The 21799-nt window shown below is 46.1% G+C and overlaps 1 protein-coding gene across 1 annotated transcript in view; it reads right to left on the bottom strand.

The window, feature by feature from the left end:
* Window positions 1–5405: 5405 nt before the first annotated feature.
* The window catches only part of HNRNPLL (heterogeneous nuclear ribonucleoprotein L like), a 119373-nt gene continuing 102979 nt past the window's right edge, over window positions 5406–21799 (bottom strand). Inside the window, exons 11-13 of the mRNA XM_033937520.1 lie at window positions 21117–21171; window positions 20927–21025; window positions 5406–6784 (exon numbers count right to left, since the gene is read on the bottom strand). Of these exons, the coding sequence (XP_033793411.1) occupies window positions 6729–6784; window positions 20927–21025; window positions 21117–21171 (210 nt within the window). The 3' untranslated portion in view covers window positions 5406–6728. The remainder of the gene's footprint in view (window positions 6785–20926; window positions 21026–21116; window positions 21172–21799) is intronic.

The following is a 21799-nucleotide window of genomic DNA, read 5'->3' as shown; positions in this document are numbered from 1 at the left end:
TGAACAAGCTGGAAGTACAATGATTTGAGTGACAACGTGGAGACTTCAAGTTTTATCCTACTGATTGGTGGATGAATTATGATTTTATGTTAGATTGGTAGTATGAATTGGGGGAGTTCTGTATGCTATGTGATGAATGGTATGTTTAAGCAAGTATTTATATTTATAATATTGATAATTATTTAATAAAAAGGTTGTATATTATGTTTATAAAAAGAATGGTTTCTTTATGATATGTAATATCTAATCAATTGAAGATTAGTGAAAGTATTGAATAGTAATGATAAATCCTGGGGTTTATTGTGTGTAATAAATAGACATGAGGCAGATTTGCATGCCTGTCAACTCTATTATATGCAAATCTACCTCATACATATTCATTAGTGATATCTTGAAAACCTGACTGGCTGGGGGCCCCAGGACAGGTTTAAGAACCATATAGCACTACCACTACCACTACCATATAGCATTCCATAGGGCTCTATGGTGGCCCCAGTTTTAGTCAATCTTCTCTCCTTCCTCCTTCCCACTTGTGATCTGATATCTCCCCTCGCTCAAGTTTTTCCCTCTGCTGGACCAGGTGAGATACTGGCTGAGGGCACTAATAATAAAGGGTGTCAAAATTTCAGTATGGTAGAAGTTTGAAGGTAGACCAGACTGGGAATTTGGCACTTTTTATCAGCACCCTGGGCCAGGGTCTCACCTGGTCCATAGGTTGAGCAGTCCCTGCTTTCCATTCACCAGCACCCATCCATCTAAAGCAGGTGTCCTGAAACCAGTCCAGTTTTCAAGATATCCACAACAAATATGGCTAGGTGTGTCCCCATTGAGAAGCACTGATATAGAGACTCTTTTCATACTTAGCTCATCACACTAGAATGCTGTACCTTATTTCAGAACTTAGTCTTATAGTTGAAAGTGTAATGCTGGTAAGTTTTCTTGTTATGGTTTTCCCCCAGTTATAAGGGCTTTTCACACTTTGGCATACTACTGGATTCATGGACGAGCTGTTGTAGTTCTCTGTTGTTGTTTTTTTAAGTATAGTTGATTTTTGTTATCTTTATGTAACTTGTTTGGACTTCTGATATCTATCTTACCTCCCTTATAATTATTAGCTCTGTGTGTAGTTGGGAATTAACCACTTTCTTTCCCTATGTTATTCTTCTGTGAAATAGTTACCCTCCTTTGTATTTTCACTTGGTATAAACTGATTAAAGATAGTATAGCATTTTTTAACAAACTAAACTGATAGCACAGTTACTTACTGTAACAGGTGTTATCCAGGGACAGTAGGCAGATATTCTCACTGATGGGTGACGTCGCCGATGGAGCCCCGGTAAGAACCACTTTAAAAGTGCATTGCCACTTTAAGAACTTAGAAAGTTTGCGATAGCCCGCACCACACATGTGCGAGTGCCTTCCCGCCTGAAGGTGTGCAGTCCCTCAGTTAAGATAAGCCACCTAAGAAGCCAACCAGGGGAGGTGGGTGGGTTGTGAGAATATCTGCCTGCTGTCCCTGGATAACACCTGTTATGGTAAGTAAGTATGCTTTATCCCAGGACAAGCAGGCAGTATATTCTCACTGATGGGTGACCTCCAAGCTAACAGAATGGGATGGTGGGAGAGTCGGCCTTAAGAAAATAAATTTTGTAAAACTGATTGGCCGAAATGCCCGAAATGCCATTCGTGAGGCTGAAGAATCCTGAGGTTGTCTGCTAGTGAATTCTTCTCTCCTTGAATGTAGACAGCCTTTAAGAATAGATTGCGAGCTGTCGTCCAAGTCCAGATTTTCTGGGCCTCCTGACACAACAGGAGAAAGCCCATGCCTCCTTGCTTGTTGATGTTATATATTGCTATTTGATTGTCCGTGCAAAGGAGGAGGACTTGAGGAAAGAGGAGATGTTGAAAAGCATTGAGGGCATAAAACATCGCTCTGAGTTCTAGGAAACTGATGTGAAATTTCTTCTTCTCTCTGGAGGTCCAAAGACCTTGAGTCTGCAGATTGTCCATATGAGCCCCCCAGGCATAAGGGGATGCATCTGTCGTGATGATCTTGTGATGAGGGGGCACGTGAAAAAGGAGACCTCTGGAAAAATTGGATGAAGTGACTGCAGAAGAGATGATATCACAGATATGTGCTGTGAATGATGATCCGTCGCATGAGAACACTGGAAAGCCAGAGTCCACTGAGGAGTGCGCAGATGGAGTCTATCCAGTGATGTGACATGGACAGTTGAAGCCATGTGACCTAGAAGAACCATCATGTGTCTGGCAGAGATGGTTTGAAGAGGAAGCAATTGCTGACAGAGACGAATGAGTCTGAAGCCGATCTGACGGAAGAAACGCTCTCATGAGAGTGGTGTCTAGGATTGCCCCAACAAACTGAAGACATTGAGTCGGAATGAGATGTGATTTGGGGAAGTTGACTTCGAAACCCAGAATCTGAAGAAAAGAAATGGTCTGAGATGTTGCTTGGACCACTTTCTGAGATGAAACAGCCTTGATTAACCAGTCGTCTGGGTAAGGAAATACTTGAAGGCCATGTGATCGGAGAGAAGCGGCCACTACAATCAGGCACTTTGTGAACACTCTGGGAGACGATGCCAGACCGAAAGGAAGAACCTTGTATTGGTAATGACAACGACCGATTTGAAATCGGAGGTACTTCCTGGAAGCCGGATGAATCGGGATATGTGTGTAGGTTTCTTTGAGGTCTAGGGAGCATAGCTAGTCGTTCTGATTGAGGAGAGGATAAAGCAGAGCAAGTGAAAACATCCTGAATTTCTCCCTGATTAGAAATTTGTTGAGGGCTCTGAGATCCAAGATGAGTATCAGTCCTCCGGGCTTCTTGGGTACTAAGAAGTAACGGGAGTAGAATCCCTGACCATGCTGATCGAGGGGAACTTCCTTGATGGCATTCAGCAGAAGAAGGGATTGAACCTCCTACAGAAGGGAGGACTGTGCAGGGTCCAAAGCAGACTCTCTTGGAGGGCTGTCTGGTGGAAGAGTCTGGAAATGTAGAGAGTAACCCTGACGAATGATGTTGAGGACCCAAAGATCTGATGTTATGAGTTCCCAACGACTGATGAACAACTGAAGACAACCTCCGATGGGCTGAGGTAAAGGTTGAGAAATGATGAGACTGGCTATGCTCCGGAGAAACAGGTCAAAAAGGCTGTGTAGATTTAGGTGGTGCAGCCTGTTGTTTCTGTTGTTGTTGACGTGGTTGTTGCTGCTGCTGTTGCCTTTGTCTGCGAGGTTGAGATTGAGGCTGCAGTTATATATGGCTGCAGTTCAAGAGGTGAGCTAAAAAGTGTCATAAATAGAGCGTACCAAAAATTTTCAGTTGCAGCAAACTAGAAATGTACTGATGGAAAAGAGGTACCTTACGCTCAGGTAAATATTTCTGTAATGAAGACACTTGCTTAACTAAGTGTTTAAGATAAAAAGAAAAGTGGAAAGCATAATTGCTGGACCGATTGGCAAGTATGGCATTTTGAAATAAATGCTTGCCAAAGCGGTCCATTGTCTTTCCCTCTCTGCCAGGAGGAACAGAAACGTAAACACTGGCCCCTGTAGATTTATAAGTGTAAACTCTACCAGGAGAGATTCATGAGGGAGTTGAGGCTTGTCAAAACCCAGAATTGAAACCACCCTATAAAGGGAATCAAGCTTACGAGGAGCCCCAGGGATGGTCAAAGGAGTTTCAAGATTTTTATAAAAAGTCTCCCTTAGAATGTCATGAATAGGGAGCTTAAGAAACTCCTTAGGTGGCTGCTCATAATCTAATGCATCCAAAAATGCTTTAGATTTCTTTGAATCAGCCTCCAAAGGTATAGAGAGAGTCTCTGACATTTGTCTCAAAAATTTAGAGAAAGAAGTCTGATCTGGTTTTTGAACAGGCTCTTGAGAAGAAGGAACTTGAAAGTCTTCATTAGAAGAGACCTCATCATTAGTAAGAACAGGCTCTTTAGAATCTTCCCAGATATCTGAGTCCCGTGTCGGTGAAGACGACATCGAGAACCGGGTGTCAATGGCTCAGGATGTTTCATCTTCTTTGATGATTTACCCGATTTGACCGACATCGTCTCAGGAGATGTTTGGGAAGAACAATATCGAGCTACCTCCAACATCGAACCTTGAACTAAGCCTGTTGGCACCAATGAAATTTTTCGTTCTGGTGCCAAAACAGTAGACACCGGTGCCGTAAAGGTCGATGCCGATAACAAAGGCTCAGACTGGACCAGCACTGGTGGAGCCAGTGTCGCCATGACAAGGAGTAATAGTTGCAATTGCTCCTCTAACTGGACTCACAGCACTTCTTCAATTTGCTGCTGAAGAGTCTGCACCGGTACCGCTAGCTTTTTCGCCGTACCTTTGGTGTTGCTCTGCGCTCCGGAGATGAGGAGGCCAATGACAAGGCACTCACCTCAATCAGAGCCGAGCATTTCTTAGAGCGCCTCGAGGTCTGCAGGACTTGGCTCACTGCTGAAGTGACCTGAGCTTAACCACTGGAATCGACACCGAGGTGGATTCCAGCGATGTCGAGTGATGTGATGTTGACTTTGGTGTGCACTCAGATGTTGGAACCGGTGCCAAATCTCCCTCCATACCGGACCCGAACAGCAAACGTTGTTGTTGAATTTGACGGTTTTTGAGGGCCTGCTTTTGAAGAGAAGAACAACGGGTGCAAGAATCAGCCCTGTGGTCTGGCCCCAAACACTGGAGGCACCAGCGATGCGGGTCAGTGAGAGAAATAGGGCGAGCATACCATTTTCATTTTTTAAAACCCATTTTCAGATGGGACATTGATGGAAAAATGGCCTCTGCAAAATCAAAAGTCGAGGCTTAGGGCATGGAACAGGCTCCGCCGGGCTGCAACTGCGATAGGGAAAAAGCAAAAAAATTTTTTTAAACTTAAAACAAGAGGAAAGAAAAAGAAAGCTGACAAAAAAGTCAGAAAAAAAAGCCGCGTGAGCAGGAAGGCAGCAAAAAATTATCAATGGCCGTTGATAAGCGACTTCTTAGCTCCGCGGATACTAAGGGGCTGCGTGCCTATGTTGGGCGGGAAGGCACTTGCTCATGCGCAGTGCGGGCTATCGCAAACTTTCTAAGTTCTTAAAGTGACAACGCACTTTTAAAGTGGTCCGTACCGGAGCTCTGTCGGTGACGTCACCCATCAGTGAGAATACGCTGCCTTCTTGTCCTGGGATAAAAAATATTTTGAGCTTCACCGAAACTTAAGAGTGTGTTACAAAAGTACAGAGTTCAGAAAGGTGAACATCTTGGTAAAGTATAGAGGTAGAAAACATTTTAAATTGTTTTTCCCCATTCAGTCCATGCCTCACACAGCATCATACCATTTCAACACAACATATTCAAAGATAAAGATAAGGAAAGCCACAAACTGAGCATCAAATTTTAATAAAACTGATTTAGGAAGTAGGCTAGCAAACTGGTATACAAAGAGATGAGTGACAAGAAAAAAAAAGCATACAATTTAATATTAGTGGATAGTATAACATAAGCACAGTTGCCTTTTTTAAATAATTCATAACAATGTGACTTAATTCAGAAAATTTACTACCACCATTAAACTGTAGGCCAACCTAGCCTTCCAGTGGGACAGCTATTATATGCTGCCATGCAGGTGGTTCCCAGCTTCATCTGGTTTTTCACATCTGAGGCTGGCTGCTGATGCTGCAGTTATTTTCCCCTGAAAGGGAAGGAGGGGAACTCACAGTCATAGTTAAGAATAACACCCAATAGTCAGACTTATAGCCCATGATACAGAACTCTGGGAGGAGCCCTGATGCATGACTGCCAGCCTCAGGACCTTTCCTGCACTGACTAGACTAGGAACCATAGGAGGGTGGGTCTATTAAAAAAAGGAGAAAAACTCCAGGTAATGACAAATGAAGGCTCATAGCGCCAGAAACTCAACACTGGTTCCAATTAAACTCTTAAGTAACAAGAAACAAGGAACTATATGGCCTAAAAACTGCACTCTGAAGTGCAAATATTCCTTTCAAGCAACAAAGGACCAGAAGCATTAAGCATTTCCTCCCCATATACAAAGACATGGAATATCCTTTAATGCATCTGGTCCAAGGTCACTTACAAAACTTAAAATAGCTGAACATCTAAAAAAACCAAAAATTCACTTTGAAAAGGACACCACATGTTCTTTCTTTTATGCACAATGGGAAAATACTTTGTTGGTCAATAATTGAAGGCTAAAAACATCTATTCAGTAAAGAGGTTAGAACCAACATATTTGCATATTTTAAATATTAAGGTTATTCATGAGAACTCAAGCAAACAAAAAAAGGGTAATATTTAGGGCTCCTTTTACTAAGGTGTGCTAGCGTTTTTAGCGCACGCAGGATATTACCGCATGCTACACCCGCGCACTACGTGACTAGAACTAACGCCAGCTCAATGCTGGCATTAAGGTCTAATGCGCGCGGAAATTCAGCGCGTGCTATTCTGCGCATTAATGCCCTAACGCAGCTTAGTAAAAGGAGCACTTAATCTTACAGAGGTAAATAATGAAAAATTGATCACTGTTTGTAATTTCTAAGTTATGTGCTTATTACAAACAAACAAAAAAATCAAGATGTGGAAAAACAAGGTCAGATTTAATCACTTCTGAATCCTTTGAACATTGTCTCACTTCAAAGTATCAAGTCTGATGCAACTCATTCCATCTTTTTTTCTTTGCCTCTTTATAAGTGTGAAGAAATGGAGAAACAGAGCTTCAAGGTGTAGGGGTTAGAACCATCTGTTGATATAAAACAAGAGCACAAATTTAAAACAATTTTCATGTGCCCTGACAAGTATAAGAACACCTGTTGTTGACAATCGATCCATCTGCCTGGCTATATGCCTATTTTAGTAGTGCAAATAACTCTTCCAAAATGGCTGAAAATTGATACAGTAGATGCACACAAAGTTTTGCTGCAATCCCAAATTTAATTCACATGGTTTATTATACTTGATACACCATAAAGCAATGTTACTTACCGTAACAGTTGTTATCCAGGGACAGCAGGCAGCTATTCTCACTTGTGGGTGATGTCATCCGACAGAGCCCCGATACGGACGTCTCACAAGCATGTCTTGCTTGAAGAAACTCAGAAGTTTCGAGATTCCCGCACCGCGCATGCGCCAGTGCCTTCCCGCCCGATGGTCCAGGCGTGTCTCCTCAGTTCAGGTAGCTAGCAGAGAAGCCAACCCAGGGGAGGTGGGTGGGACGTGAGAATAGCTGCCTGCTGTCCCTGGATAACAACTGTTACAGTAAGTAACATTGCTTTATCCCAGGACAAGCAGGCAGGTATTCTCACTAGTGGGTGACCTCCAAGCTAACCTCAATGGGATGGTGGGAGAGTTGGCAACTTAGGAGAATAAATTTTGTAACACTGTTTGGCCAAACTGTCCATCCCGTCTGGAGAAAGTATCCAGACAGTAATGAGAGGTGAATGTATGAACCGAGGACCAAGTGGCAGCCTTACAAATCTCCTCAATCGGTGTCGATCTGAGGAAGGCTACAGAGGTTGCCATCGCTCTGACCCTATGGGCTGTGACCCTACAAGGAAGGGGTAATCCAGCCTGGGCATAGCAGAAAGAGATACAAGCTGCCATCCAGTTGGAGATGGTGCGCTTCGAGACAGGTCGCCCCAACTTGTTTGGATCAAAGGAGACGAAAAGTTGAGGAGCAGTTCTGTGTGGTTTGGTGCGATCCAAGTAGAAAGCCAAAGCACGTTTACAGTCCAGAGTGTGTAGAGCTGATTCTCCAGGATGAGAATGAGGCTTTGGAAATAACACTGGAAGTACAATGGATTGGTTGAGATGAAATTCAGAGACCACTTTAGGTAGGAATTTCGGATGAGTGCGGAGGACCACCTTGTCATGATGGAATACTGTGAAAGGTGGGTCCGCCACCAAGGCCTGAAGCTCACTGACCCTGCGAGCAGAAGTGAGGGCTACCAGAAAAACCACTTTCCAAGTGAGAAACTTTAGTGGAGCCTTTCTCAGAGGCTCAAAAGGAGGTTTCATAAGCTGAGAAAGGACAACATTGAGATCCCAAACCACTGGAGGCGGTTTGAGAGGAGGTTTGACATGAAAAAGTCCTTTCATAAATCTGGAAACCACAGGATGAGCAGAGAGAGGTTTCCCATGCAGAGGCTGATGAAAAGCCGCAATAGCGCTCAGGTGGACTCGAATAGAGGTCGACTTGAGACCAGACTGAGACAAGTGTAGAAGATAGTCCAACACAGAGGATAGGGAGGCTCGCTGAGGCTCCTTAGAATTGGAAATACACCATGAAGAAAATCTAGTCCATTTTTGGGAGTAGCATTGATGAGTAGCAGGCTTCCTGGAAGCCTCCAAGACATCCCTCAGCGCCTGGGAAAACTGGTGAGGAGTTACGTTGAGAGGAACCAAGCTGTCAGGTGGAGAGACTGCAGGTTGGGATGAAGCAGTGATCCTTGATGTTGAGTAAGTAGTGAAGGAAACACTGGAAGAAGGACCGGCTCCCTGCTGCTGAGTTGAAGTAGAAGGGAGAACCAAGGTTGACGGGGCCACCGAGGAGCAATCAGAATCATGGTGGCGCGGTCGGACCTCAGCTTGACCAGAGTCTTTTGAATGAGAGGAAATGGAGGAAACGCATACAGAAAGTGATTCCCCCAATCCAGCAGAAAAGCATCTGCCTCGAGGCGATGAGGAGTGTAGATCCTGGAGCAAAATTGAGGCAGCTTGAAATTGTGGGGAGCCGCAAAGAGGTCTATCTGAGGCGTCCCCCACTGAGCAAAGACCTGATGAAGGGGCGTGGAATGGAGCGTCCATTCGTGAGGCTGGAGTAGACGACTCAAGTTGTCCGCCAAGACATTGTCCTTCCCCTGAATGTAGACAGCTTTGAGGAAGGCGTTGTGGCGAACCGCCCAATCCCAGATTCTGAGAGCTTCCTGGCAGAGGGAGGCCGAGCCCGTGCCCCCCTGCTTATTGACATAATACATGGCCACCTGATTGTCTGTGCGAATCAGGACCACCATGTCGTGAAGCAGATGTTGAAATGCCTGAAGAGCATTGAAGATGGCTCTGAGCTCCAGAAGATTGATTTGGTGGAGTCGGTCCGCACTGGTCCAGAATCCCTGAGTGCGAAGCCCATCCAGATGCGCTCCCCAGGCATAGGTCGAGGAATAGGTTGTGAGGACCTTCTGGTGGGGAGGAGAGTGAAACAGCAAACCTCTGGATAGATTCGAAGAGGTCATCCACCAAAGTAGAGACTGCCGAAGAGCAGGAGTGACGATGATGTGTCGAGTCAACGGATCCGACACCTGAGTCCACTGAGATGCCAGGGTCCACTGAGGAATTCTGAGATGGAGTCTGGCAAACGGCGTCACATGAACTGTAGAGGCCATGTGGCCCAGGAGGACCATCAGGTGTCTTGCTGAGATGGACTGGCGAGAAGACACAGACTGGCAGAGATGAAGAAGAGCATCCATGCGCTGAGGAGGAAGGAATGCTCGGAGACGAATGGTATCCAGGACCGCCCCGATGAAGGGGAGCGACTGTGTAGGCTGTAGATGAGATTTGGGAAAGTTGATCTCGAATCCCAATCTCTGCAGGAACAGAATCGTGGACAGGGTCGCCGAGATGACCCCCGATGCCGAGGGAGCCTTGATGAGCCAGTCGTCGAGGTAGGGAAATACCTGAAGACCCTGGTTCCAGAGTGCAGCGGCCACCACTACCAGACACTTCGTGAAGACTCTGGGAGACGAAGACAGGCCGAATGGAAGCACTCGATACTGCAGATGCAGATGTCCCACCCGAAATCTGAGGAAATTGCGAGAGGCCGGATGAATGGGAATGTGAGTGTAGGCCTCCTTGAGATCCAGAGAGCATAACCAGTCGTTCTGCTCGAGGAGGGGGTAGAGAGAAGCAAGTGTCAGCATGCGAGACCTCACTTTGACTAGGAATTTGTTGAGGACCCTGAGGTCCAAAATGGGTCGCAGGTCGCCCGTCTTCTTCGGAACAAGGAAGTACCGGGAGTAAAACCCCTGGTTGTGTTGGTCCACAGGGACCGGTTCGACGGCCTGGAGCCGGAGCAAAGCATGGGCTTCCTGAAGAAGGGCGGTCTGCGTCAAGTTGGAAGGATACTCTCTTGGAGGGTGGTCCGGAGGGACCCGATGGAATTGCAGAGAGTATCCTTCCCTGATGATAGTAAGGACCCACAGGTCGATGGTTACGGCCTCCCAGCGATGATAAAAATAATGGAGGCGCCCTCCGATGGGAAAAACAGGGGGAGGCAGAACGAGACTGGTTATGCCCTCGACGAGTCAGTCAAAAAGGCTGAGGCGCCTTAGGGACAGCAGACGGTTGAGACTTTTGTTGAGCCTTCTGAGGAGGCTGCCGTTTCGCAGGTTGCCTCGCAGGAGGGGCTTGCCTCGGCTGATAACGCCGCTGATATATCAATGGCGGTCAAGAGGGTCGAGACTGCTGAGGCTTAGGCTTCGGCCTAAGAATGGACTGGAAGGACTTTTCATGATCCGACAATTTCTTCGTGACAGTCTCGATGGATTCGTCAAAAAGGTCCGCCCCAGCACACGGGACGTTTGCCAGGCGGTCCTGAAGATTCGGGTCCATGTCAATCGTCCGCAACCAGGCCAAATGGCGCATCGCCACAGAGCAGGCTGCTGCTCGGGCCGAGAGCTCGAAAGCATCATAGGCAGATTGCATCAACTGAAGACGAAGCTGGGACAGCGAAGCAACCACCTCCTCAAACTCAAACCGAGCATGGGATTCGATGTAGGGCGTGAATTTCCGAAGCACAGGCAGAAAAAATTCCAAGTAGGTGGCAAAGTGGAAATTATAATTCAGGACTCGGGACGCCATCATAGAATTCTGATAGATGCGTCGTCCAAACTTATCCATGGTCCTGCCCTCGCGGCCCGGAGGCACCGAAGCATACACCTGGCCAGGATGAGACCGCTTGAGCGAGGATTCGACCAGGAGGGACTGATGAGAAAGCTGAGGTCCCTCGAAGCCCTTATGATGCACCGTGCGGTACCGAGCATCCAATTTTCCAGGGACCGCAGGTATAGAGTAAGGAGACTCAAAGCACCTCATGAAGGTCTGGTCGAGGAGCTTGTGCAGAGGCAGGCATAAGGACTCGGCCGGAGGACGAGGCAAGTGCATGGTATCGAGATACTCCTTGGAGTATCGAGACCCAGCATCGAGGGTAATGTCCATGTCATCCGTCATCTGCCTGAGAAACGAGGAAAAGGACAGTTGGTCCGCTAGCGCCGGTCTTCGAGAAGGACTAGAAGAAGTCGTGGCTTCGGGCTCCACAGAAGCCTGTGAGCAAAAGGGCGAGTAAAACACCTCGGGGTCCTCGAACTCCGGGCCCGGAGGAGGAGACCCAGCCGAAGCAGAATATCCCATCCGAGGCAATTTCTTCTGAGGCAAGACGGTGGAGTGCCGAGAAGAATGCCTCGAAGAGTGTCTGGATCGATGCCCCTCTCGATGCCTGGAAGGGGATCGAGCCCTCCTGTGAGAATACTGGTCCCCAGAAGCCTCTAAGGAGCAGATAGGACTCGAGGCCGTCGATCGCAGAGGCGGAAGAGTCGGCGCCTCCCCAGAAGCCGTCCAGGCTTGATAGGGGGTTCGGAAGAACTCGTCCTGCTTCCTGCTATGCCCAGGACTGGGAGGCCCCGAATGTGGAAGCCACACTATGTCATGGGGCGGGGTAATAGGTTCCAAGGGAGGCAAGTCGCTAAGGGAAGTTTTCCTTGAGGGAATAGGCTCCAAGGGAGGCATATCACTAAGGGAGGCCTTTCTTGAGGGAATTGGTTCCAAGGGAGGCATGGCACTACCCGAGGACCGCCTCGAGGAACCGGACACCGCCCGCCGCTCCCCCTCGCCGAGTAACGAGAAAGAGCGGCGCGGTGGAGGCGGAGGGGGCGGCCCGCCCCTCGGAGCCGGAACTGGGAGGTCACCCTGGATCGAGGCAATCAGCCGGGGTCCCATGGTGGTCATGAGTTCCACAAACTGAGCTTCCAGAATGGACCGCAACGAAGCCGATATGGAGGGATCCGCACCAAAAGGGGGCCCTTCCGCACGGTCTCCGCACTCTTTCGGTGCCGCGTGCTTCTGCTTGCCAGCCTTCGGCACTTTAAGCACCACCGGCGGAACTGTAGGGGTCGATACCTGTTCCGAGGAGACTGAGGAAGGCACCGGCGCTGAGGTCGAGGCCGAAACCGGCAGAAACGAGGCCGGTTTCAGAAGGCCCGAAGCAGCCGGGGAGGTAGATGGCTTCGCCGATGGAGTCGAAGCACCAGTTGATGTCGAAGCTGAAGGATCCAACGAAGCTTCCATCTTGAACATGGACTCCCACAGCAGACAACGGCGCTTAAACGCTCGCGCCGTCAGAGTGGAGCAAGGCTGGCACGATTTCGGAAAGTGATCCGGGCCCAGACACTGTAGGCAGCGTCGATGCGGGTCCGTGAGCGAAATCGCGCGCTGGCACTTGCTGCACTTTTTAAAACCAGTGATCGGCTAGGACATAGGCCGGAAAAGCTCCGCCGCAAGGTCGAAGGTGCGGGGCCCCAGCCACGCGGCAGACCCGTAGTCGGAAGAAAAAATAAAAAAAAAAAAAAAAAAAAAGAAATCAAAGAAATAAATAAACGCACGGGAGAGCCAAAAGAACCCAACCCGCGGCAATACAGAAGGCAAAAAACAGATTCAATGGGCGCAAATTGAAGATAGACTTCTCAGCTCCGCGGAAGAAAAAGAACTGAGGAGACACGCCCGGACCATCGGTCGGGAAGGCACTGGCGCATGCGCGGTGCGGGCATCTCGAAACTTCTGAGTTTCTTCAAGCAAGACATGCTTGTGAGACGTCCGTATCGGGGCTCTGTCAGATGACATCACCCACTAGTGAGAATACCTGCCTGCTTGTCCTGGGATAAATGACAATATTGGTTCATTTTTGGGATTAACAATCCCAAACACACCTCTATGTTATACAACTAGGGGCATTTTCAAAACTGCAAAATGTCCAAAAACCTGAATAATCAGCACATGGACATTTTTATTGCTAAAATATCCAACTGCCGAGTTTTTAAATACAGAAGTTAGGTGTTTTTGCGGGATGCTTTCCCTCCAGAATGTCTAACTAGTAAAGGGGTAAGTTAGAGGCATGTTTTGAGTAGGCATTGGGCAGGCTTAGGGGTGGTTTAGACTTGGACATCTTGAAGCTATAACTGAATCTTTTGCAAGACATCCTGGACAGAACTTGGACGTTTTAGACCAGACCTGTTTTAGAAGCATCTAAGTGCCAAAAAGCTACCCAAACTGTCCAAATGACCACTGGAAGGATTAAGTAATGACCCCCCCCCCCCCACAGTGGTCACAAACCCCCTCCAACTCCCCAAACATCCAAATTAAACAGTACATATCTGTTTCTAACATCTGGTATAGGGGAGCCAAGTAGAGCATCACACAGGTGTCTTAAGCAGCCAGATAGGTGGGCGGGCTAGTGAACCATTTTAACCACTATATTTATTACATCACATTACAAAGCTTTTTATATTCCGCCATAGCCCTTATGAGTTCCCGGCAGATTACAATAAAGCAGATGACTGGAAACAAACTCGGTTAAGCAGGCAATATTGAAAAAATTATAAAAACAATTCCAGTAGTTAAAAAATTTATTGAATAAAACTGTTTTTAAAGCTTTCTAAAAGCTAAATAATTAGTTTCTGATAACAGTGACAGGAAGTTTATTCCAAATAGTCGGAGCTTGATAACTAAAAGCACTAAGATGATGGACTAGATCAATTGATTTAGGCGATGGAAATTGTAAACAGAATTGATTTTGTTGCATATGACCCTGTCTACCAAACATTAAGGAAACTAAAGCCAGCAAATGAGGAGGAGCTAGGCTATGTAAAATATTAAAAACCAATACACAGAGCTTGTTATCCTAGCATAAATTGATAACAAATGTAACTGAACAAAGTAAGGTATAGTCCAGGGATCTCAAAGGCCCTCATTGAGGGCCGCAATCCAGTCGGGTTTTCAGAATTTCCCCAATGAATATGCATTGAAAGTAGTGCATGCACCTAGATCTCATGCATATTCATTGGGGAAATCCTGAAAACCCGACTGGATTGCGGCCCTCGAGGAGGGACTTTGAGACCCCTGGTATAGTCCTTTCATATTTGGGAATCGAGAATATAACTAACTGCAGTATTTTGAACAGTTTGTAATCTCTTTAGGAGTCTTGTAGTACACCCAAGATAAACTATGTTACAACAATCCTACAGCCATAAGGGCTACTGGGATGGTAGACAGGTGGGTATAGTAGGTTATGGTGGCAGATCTGGAGGGCTCACCACCATACACTATAAGAGGTTTATGGTGAGATGTATATCTGGCACCCTTTCAATGAAGTTCACAGCAGCGCCCTCTATGGTGCCCTACTGCTTTGTTGGCATATCTATGTGGCCAGTCCATTACAATGCTGGCACCTCCCACATCTATATGGTGTTGGATTTTGACATTTCTGACTTGGACAATTTTGTAGTTGAAATTGGGGTATAAAGCTAGATGTCCTGATGTTCTAAGCGTTTTGGCAGCCAAGACATCCAGTAGACTATTTAAAAAAAAAAAAAAAAAATTTGGACTTCTTGTATAATGGCTGCTTTTTGGCTCTTGACTTCGGATGTTTTTTTGGAAACATCCAAATCGAACTTAGATGTCCTTTTTGAAAATGGCTCTTAATGTATAACTTTTTCAACATTTTCTTTTTCCTGTTTTTTTACCATTTGATCCTAAAAATTATTTTAAAGTATATATTTCAAACTTGCTTTTTTTCTCAAATGTATTTTGCTACAGTTACAACACAACACTCTAGAACACTCTGTGTTCTGATGATACTACCTGATGAAAGGGACCAAAATGTTGGTGAACAGGTCTAATAGATACATTAACAGAAAACAATTTGCACTATAAAAAGTTATACCTGCCATAGGGATTCCACATTCTGAATATAGCAATATGTAAGAGTAAGTTGTAACTTAAGTAATAATAATATGCATTTGACAGCAGTTAAGAATAATTCTATATCTTCAAAGTTATGTTAGAGAGAATATGGATATTCAGTTTGGGCATGAATAGAAAGGGAGATGAGGCATGTTTATTAAATAGCATTAAGGATAACACAGACATTACTGAACACTTAAAAACTTAACATCCGTTAACAGTCTTGCACTAATGTGGTGTTTACATTTAACAAATTTTATACTGATATATTCAGTGAAATAAATGTTAAATATAAAGGGAAAAAGGTAAAAGTGAGGTGATAACTTCTTATTGCCATACTGTAAAGCAAAGTTACTCACCTGCAGCAGATGTTCTCTGAGGACAGCAGGTATATATTCTGAAATGTTGGCGACGTCATCCACGGAACCCGGCACAGGCAGTCAAAAAGTGTACTGTCACTTTAAATCTTGTAGGACCACCTGTATCATGCGTGTGCTGGTACCTTCCCGCTCAACACTGGCTTACAAGACCTGCAGTTCACTAAGAAAGCTAAGAAGTCAACTAGAGGAGGTGGGTGGGTTGTGGGAAAATACACCTGCTGTCCTCTGAGAACACCTACATAAGAACATAAGCAGTGCCTCTGCTGGGTCAGACCAGAGGTCCATCATGCCCAGCAGTCCGCTCACGCGGTGGCCCATCAGGTCCAAGACCTGTATAGTAATCCTCTATCTATACCCTTCTATCCCCTTTTCTTTCAGGAAATCATCTAATCCCTTCTTAAACCCCAGTACCGTACTCTGTCCTATCACACCCTCTGGAAGCGCATTCCAGGTGTCCACCACCCTTTGGGTGAAGAAGAACTTCCTAGCATTGGTTCTGAATCCGTCCCCTCTTAATTTTTCCAAATGCCCTCTAGTTCTTGTAGTTTTTGAAAGTTTGAAGAATCTGTCCCTCTTCACTTTCTCTATGCCCTACACAGTTACAATTAACTGAAAACTGCTAATGTTTACGTTTTTTTCCAGAATTATTATGAATACGTATGTATGGACTGTAGAAGTTTCTGCACAATGCCAATTTTGCATAACCAAGATTGTTGTTAAAGCACTAGTCCCAAAAATGAGCCACTTTATCCAAGCTTTCAACATTCAAACCCCTTGTTCTGTTCAAGTCAAAGAATCATCAAATGCTTTTGATGCTCAGCCCTTGACCGTCATCGCTTCACTGGCTCCCTGTCCATCTCCGCATACAATTCAAACTCCTTTTACTGACATTCAAGTGTACTTGCTCTGCAGATCCTCAGTATCTCTCCTCTCTTATTACTCCCAATACTCCCCTCCAGGAACTCCATTCGTCAGACAAGTCCCTCCTGTTGGTACCCTTCTCCTCTACTGCCAACTTTGCCCTTTTAACCTTGCTGCGTTGCATACCTGGAACAACATGCCTGGCTTATGTCTCTGGTGGTTTTCAAATCCAGGCTGAAAGTCCACTTATTTGAAGCTGCATTTAATCCTAACCCTACCAACAAATCTGACTTCTTGATACACCAAAGCAGATCTATTGAGTGGGGAAGACATGACCCCCCAAATGATGGCTCTGCAAGTACATCCAATCTGTAGTGTTTAAGCAAAGGAATGAAGCAACAATAAAGTCACCACTCTGCACACATCTTCTCACGGAATAATGCCTGGGCCTCTGCCCAAAAAGCAGCTAAGTCCTAGAAGAGCGGGCATCAGATTCTTGCCGAAATAAAGACTTGATAGCCACCTTAGCCCACTTTGCATAGGAGACTTTTGAGGCCACCAGGCCCTTCCAAGGGCCATGACAAAGATGGTCTGAGAGATAAAACTTTTTGTCTCCTTGAAATGCCTATGCCAAGATGTCCAGCTTATGAAGCCTCCAACCCTTCATCAATGATCCCTGCGCCACAAAGGAGGGCAACCAAACTTCCTGATTCACATGGAATGGCAACATGATATTTGGAAGAAAGAATGATATCATACACAAGGACACTGAATCCTGAGAGAGAGAAGGATCCAGACACAACAGGGCCTGCAATTCTGAAACCCTCTTAGCAGAGGTAAGCCACCAAAAATGCCATCTTGAGGGTAAGATTCTTGATGGAAGCCAAGTGCAGGGGCTCAAAGCTGAGCCTCAAAAAGCACCTGGAGGTCCAGATTTAGGTCCCAAGAAGGAAAGGAAGGATGGAGGGCATAGATGCAACACTCCCTTCAGAAACCAAACTCTCTGTGCAAAGGTAGAGTTGCCCTTCACTTTCCCCCTGAAAGCTGGACAACGCAGCCACTGGAACCTTTAGAGAGCTCAGGTCAGCCCCTGCTCCAGAAACCCAGAACATTGGGAACCTGAGCCTTCCAGGGAGTTGGAGACTGTTCCCCACACCAGGATACATACCATACCATACATTTTCTTCTATACCGCAAGTTTTGACAAAGATTCAATTCCAGAGGACTTCCCGGAGCAAAATCCATGCTTCTCTGTCACCTCTCAATGGCCATACTATATGCCAAAAGGGATCCAGATTATCCATCTCTACCAGCAACCCTGAGCAACAAGCAACCAATAAGATACCATAGAGCAGGGGTTTTCAAAGTCCCTCCTTGAGGGCCAGAATCCAGTTGGGTTTTCAGGATTTCCCCAATAAATATGCATGAGATCTATTAGCATACAATGAAAGCTCGAGACTATAACGGTAACTCACAGCAGCCATTTTGATGACGGCTCTGCATGGGGTAGGAGCGTAGGAAGATCGCTCCTGCTCCGTGTCACCGCTAGACCACCAGGTAAGGTCAGGGACACAGGAGGGAGGCGGGGGTGGTTCAGAACTGGCCCCAAAAATAATTTGCGATTTTCCCAATTCGCGGGCTGGCTCTGCCCCTAACCCCCGCAAATATTGAGGGTCTGCTATACTGTAATTCATTATTATCAGGTTATTAAGAGCAAAGACTTATATAGGCTTCAAAATATCCAATATACGGTAATTTGTTTAATCAATAACGCGTGTAAATTCAACCATATTACACCTCTGTTGAAAAGTGCACACTGACTTTCGATAAAACATTATATTAAGTGTAAAATTTTATTACAGTCAAACCTCGGTTTACGAGTACCGCGGTTTACGAGTGTTTTGCAAGACGAGCAAAACATTTGTAAAATTTGTGACTCGTAAACCGAGCTTGACTCGCTATACGAGCATGTCCCAAAGTAAAACATCTTGCATCCCCCTCTCCATACCTTGCAATGCATGCTTTCTGATGCTCTTTCACTTCAGTTTTGCCTTTTAGGGTGTCCAACCTGCTGCCCCATGCGGCCTGCTTGAGGGCAATGCATTTGTTCCGTCTGCCGCCCCTGGATTGCCTTCTTGCTGGCACCCTCCTCCTTGCTGTGTTTGCTCTGGGCCGCGGCCGCTGGCCTCCTCCTCCTCCTGCGGCTGGCCCCGAGACGTTCCCTCTGATGTTGCGACGTCAGAGGGAGGGCTTCCGGGTCGGCCGCGGGGGGCACGTGGGAACTGCTGCCCGCCGCTTTGAACAAGCACTGAGGCAAGAAGGAGAAAGCCGGCATGAAGGTAGGCACCGCAGCACAGGGAGGGCTTCCGGGTTGGCCGTGGGGGAAACATGGGAACTGTTGCCCGCAGCTTGGAACGAGCACTGCGGTATGAAGGTAGGCACCGTGGCACAGTGAGGGCTTCCGGGTCGGCCGTGGGGGGAACATGGGAACTGTTGCCCGCAGCTTGAAACGAGCACTGCGGCATGAAGGAGGAGAAAGCCGGGATGAATGTAAGCACTTAATGAAAAAGAAGTTAAAGATGCAAGGCCCCAGTGAGGTTGGTTGGCTGTGGAAAGAGCCCCAGTGCCTCAATTCTGTTATGTTTATGTCGGTCACTGGCAGCAGTAGCAACAAATTGTCCGAGTCTCCATTATATCCTATGGGGAACTCTGCTTTGATAAACGAGCGTTTTAGTTTACGAGCATGCTCCTGGAATGGATCATGCTCGTAAACCAAGGTACCACTGTATTTGGTTTTCAAAACACTTCATTCTGGAGAACTAGCTTACTTATCTCATCTCCTTATTCCAAATTCCCCATTAAGGTCACTTCGGTCAGCAAACTTGAACCAGCTTGTGATTCCAACATTTAACATGTTTGTGACTCCATTTTCTCAGTTCAGGCCCCTACACTTTGGAATGCCTTGCCATCATCTCTATGACTTCAGACTTCTTTAGATAGATTTAAAGCAGAACTTAAAACCTTTCTATTTGGTGATACTTATACATAATCTCACTGCCTATCACTATATATACTTTACTGATCGATATCTTTACATCCATAATTTATTTTTTAGATTTGAAACAGATATTTAAGGAGTCCTAAATGTCTTCGTTATGTGTTTGCTCACTTGCTGCTTCTTTCGATTTAAATGTAGTTCTGCCCTTAACCTCACTGTCATGTTTGTTTTATTTTCATGTACTTACCAATGTTAGGTTGGAGAAAAAAACTGACAAGAGGAGGGGATGGGGCTCGAGGACTAGGGCTCCTGCACATGCTCAGCAAGCTTAAAGCTTTCTATAGCTAGTGGAGGGCACCAACACACCAGGCTCAATCAGAGACTTCACTAAGTGTGGCTGCATACCCCTGCTCATCTCCGGAGAACCTCCCGCTCTTCACTGACAACTCTCCACACAAATAGTGTGCATATAATTTTCATGCTATTATGCTGAGAATTGCCCATAAAATAAAAATTGCTCCCACTATGGCCACTACATCCACTCGCCAGATTTTACTGGCGAATTTAGACAATCTGGCCCTTAATCCTCCATTGTCCCAGCCAGGTACCTTAGATAGACTGTGAGTCCACTGGGACAATAGAGAAAATGCTTAAGTACCTGATTTGTAACCCATTCTGAGCTCCTTTGAAAGGACGGGCTAAAAAAAATTTGAATAAATAAAATCATCTCTCCTCACCTTCCTTTCCTCCAGTTCAAAGTATACATATTGATATCTGTTTAAAACTCTGGTGAGACCTCATTTAAAATATTTTGTACAGTTCTAGAGACCTGGCCTCTCCCTCCTCCTTCCCTACTCCCCAGGCAGGCAGCAGACAGGCCCTGGCCTCTTCCTCCTCACCCCCCCAGGTAGGCGACAGGCAGGCCCTGGACCTCTTTCTCCTCCCCGCCACCCCCATGGGTACTTTTTTTTTTACTTCTGTTCGCGGCCAAGGCTGGCTGGTTCCCGCCGCTTCCTCCGAGAAATGCCAGCTGATGGGGCTGCCTCCTCTTCTGTTCTCTCGCGGGAAGCGGGCGGGACCAAGCAGGCAACCCAGTGCGCCGCTATGCCGCAAGAGAAAGGAAGAGGAGGCAGCCCCGCCAGCCAGCAGTTCTCGGAAGAAGTGGCGGAAACCAGGCAGCCTTGTGTGCTGCTCTAAGGGAGGAAGGGTGCCGCGTCCAGCGAGGGAGGGCGGCCGCATTAAAATAACAGGGGGGAGGGGGAAGCTTTGGGTATTCGCTCCGTAAGACGCACCCTAATTTCCATCCACTTTTGGAGGAGAAAAAAAAGTGCGTCTAATGGAGCGAAAAATATGGTAAATATAGTTTTCAAAAGTGGTTGAAATGTAAGGGGAAAATGATTCCTAACAAAGGTCTCAAAGAAAATGGAAAAAGCAAGAAGCAAGAAAGGAAGCAAGAAGGTAGGACTGCAAAGGTACACATGCAGTAAAATAGCTAAAGCAAACAGGATTCTGACTTAAGACATTAGTGAAAAGTATAGGGATAGGATTACATAAAAGGCAAAAAGGAGGAAATGAATAGAGGGTAAAAAGAAAAAGCAGAAAGAGTATTGTTTAAGTTTTTAAAAATCTTCCCACTTACTCGGAACTCTTATCTGGTAGTGATTTAACACAGTAAGGGCTTCCACTGCCTCAGTCTTGGACTCCCATTCTAACAAACCTGACACTGTTTTAGCAGAGGCTGAAAAGACAAAACAATGGATGTTGAAGGGAAAATGCTCAAAGTGCAAAATAACTTATATCATGTAAAAGCAGTATGAAGGTATACTGACATTTTGCAAACACTTTGTATTTGATAAAGAGGGGAACCTCATGATCTTCACAGAGCTGCAGCAGAAAAATAAAGAAAACAGATTATGGTTTAGAGGTAAATCTAGTTAGAAGAAAAATTACTACATTAAAAAAATGCTTATTCAGTGCTAGGTGTGTATGAAAAATAACTGCCTTGGGAAACCAGAACAGTTGTATAGACTCGATGCTAAAGCACAGTTACTTACCGTAACAGGTGTTATCCAGGGACAGCAGGCAGATATTCTTGACTGATGGGTGACGGCACCGACGGAGCCCCGGTACGGACACTTTTAGAGTGATTGCACTCTAAGAACTTGGAAAGTTCTAGAGACCGCACCGCGCATGCGCTAGTGCCTTCCCGCCCGACCCCGACGCGCGGTCCCTCAGTTAAGATAAGCCAGCTAAGAAGCCAACCCGGGGAGGTGGGTGGGACGCAAGAATATCTGCCTGCTGTCCCTGGATAACACCTGTTACGGTAAGTAACTGTGCTTTATCCCAGGACAAGCAGGCAGCATATTCTTGACTGATGGGTGACCTCCAAGCTAACAAAAAGAGGGATGGAGGGAAGGTTGGCCATTAGGAAAACAAATTTTGTAAAACAGATTGGCCGAAATGTCCATCCCGTCTGGAGAAAGCATCCAGACAATAATGAGATGTAAAAGTA

Source organism: Geotrypetes seraphini, chromosome 3 (genome assembly GCF_902459505.1).
Source record: "Geotrypetes seraphini chromosome 3, aGeoSer1.1, whole genome shotgun sequence".
NCBI classification, from domain to species: domain Eukaryota; kingdom Metazoa; phylum Chordata; class Amphibia; order Gymnophiona; family Dermophiidae; genus Geotrypetes; species Geotrypetes seraphini.
This window is presented reverse-complemented; position numbering and strand designations above follow the sequence as displayed.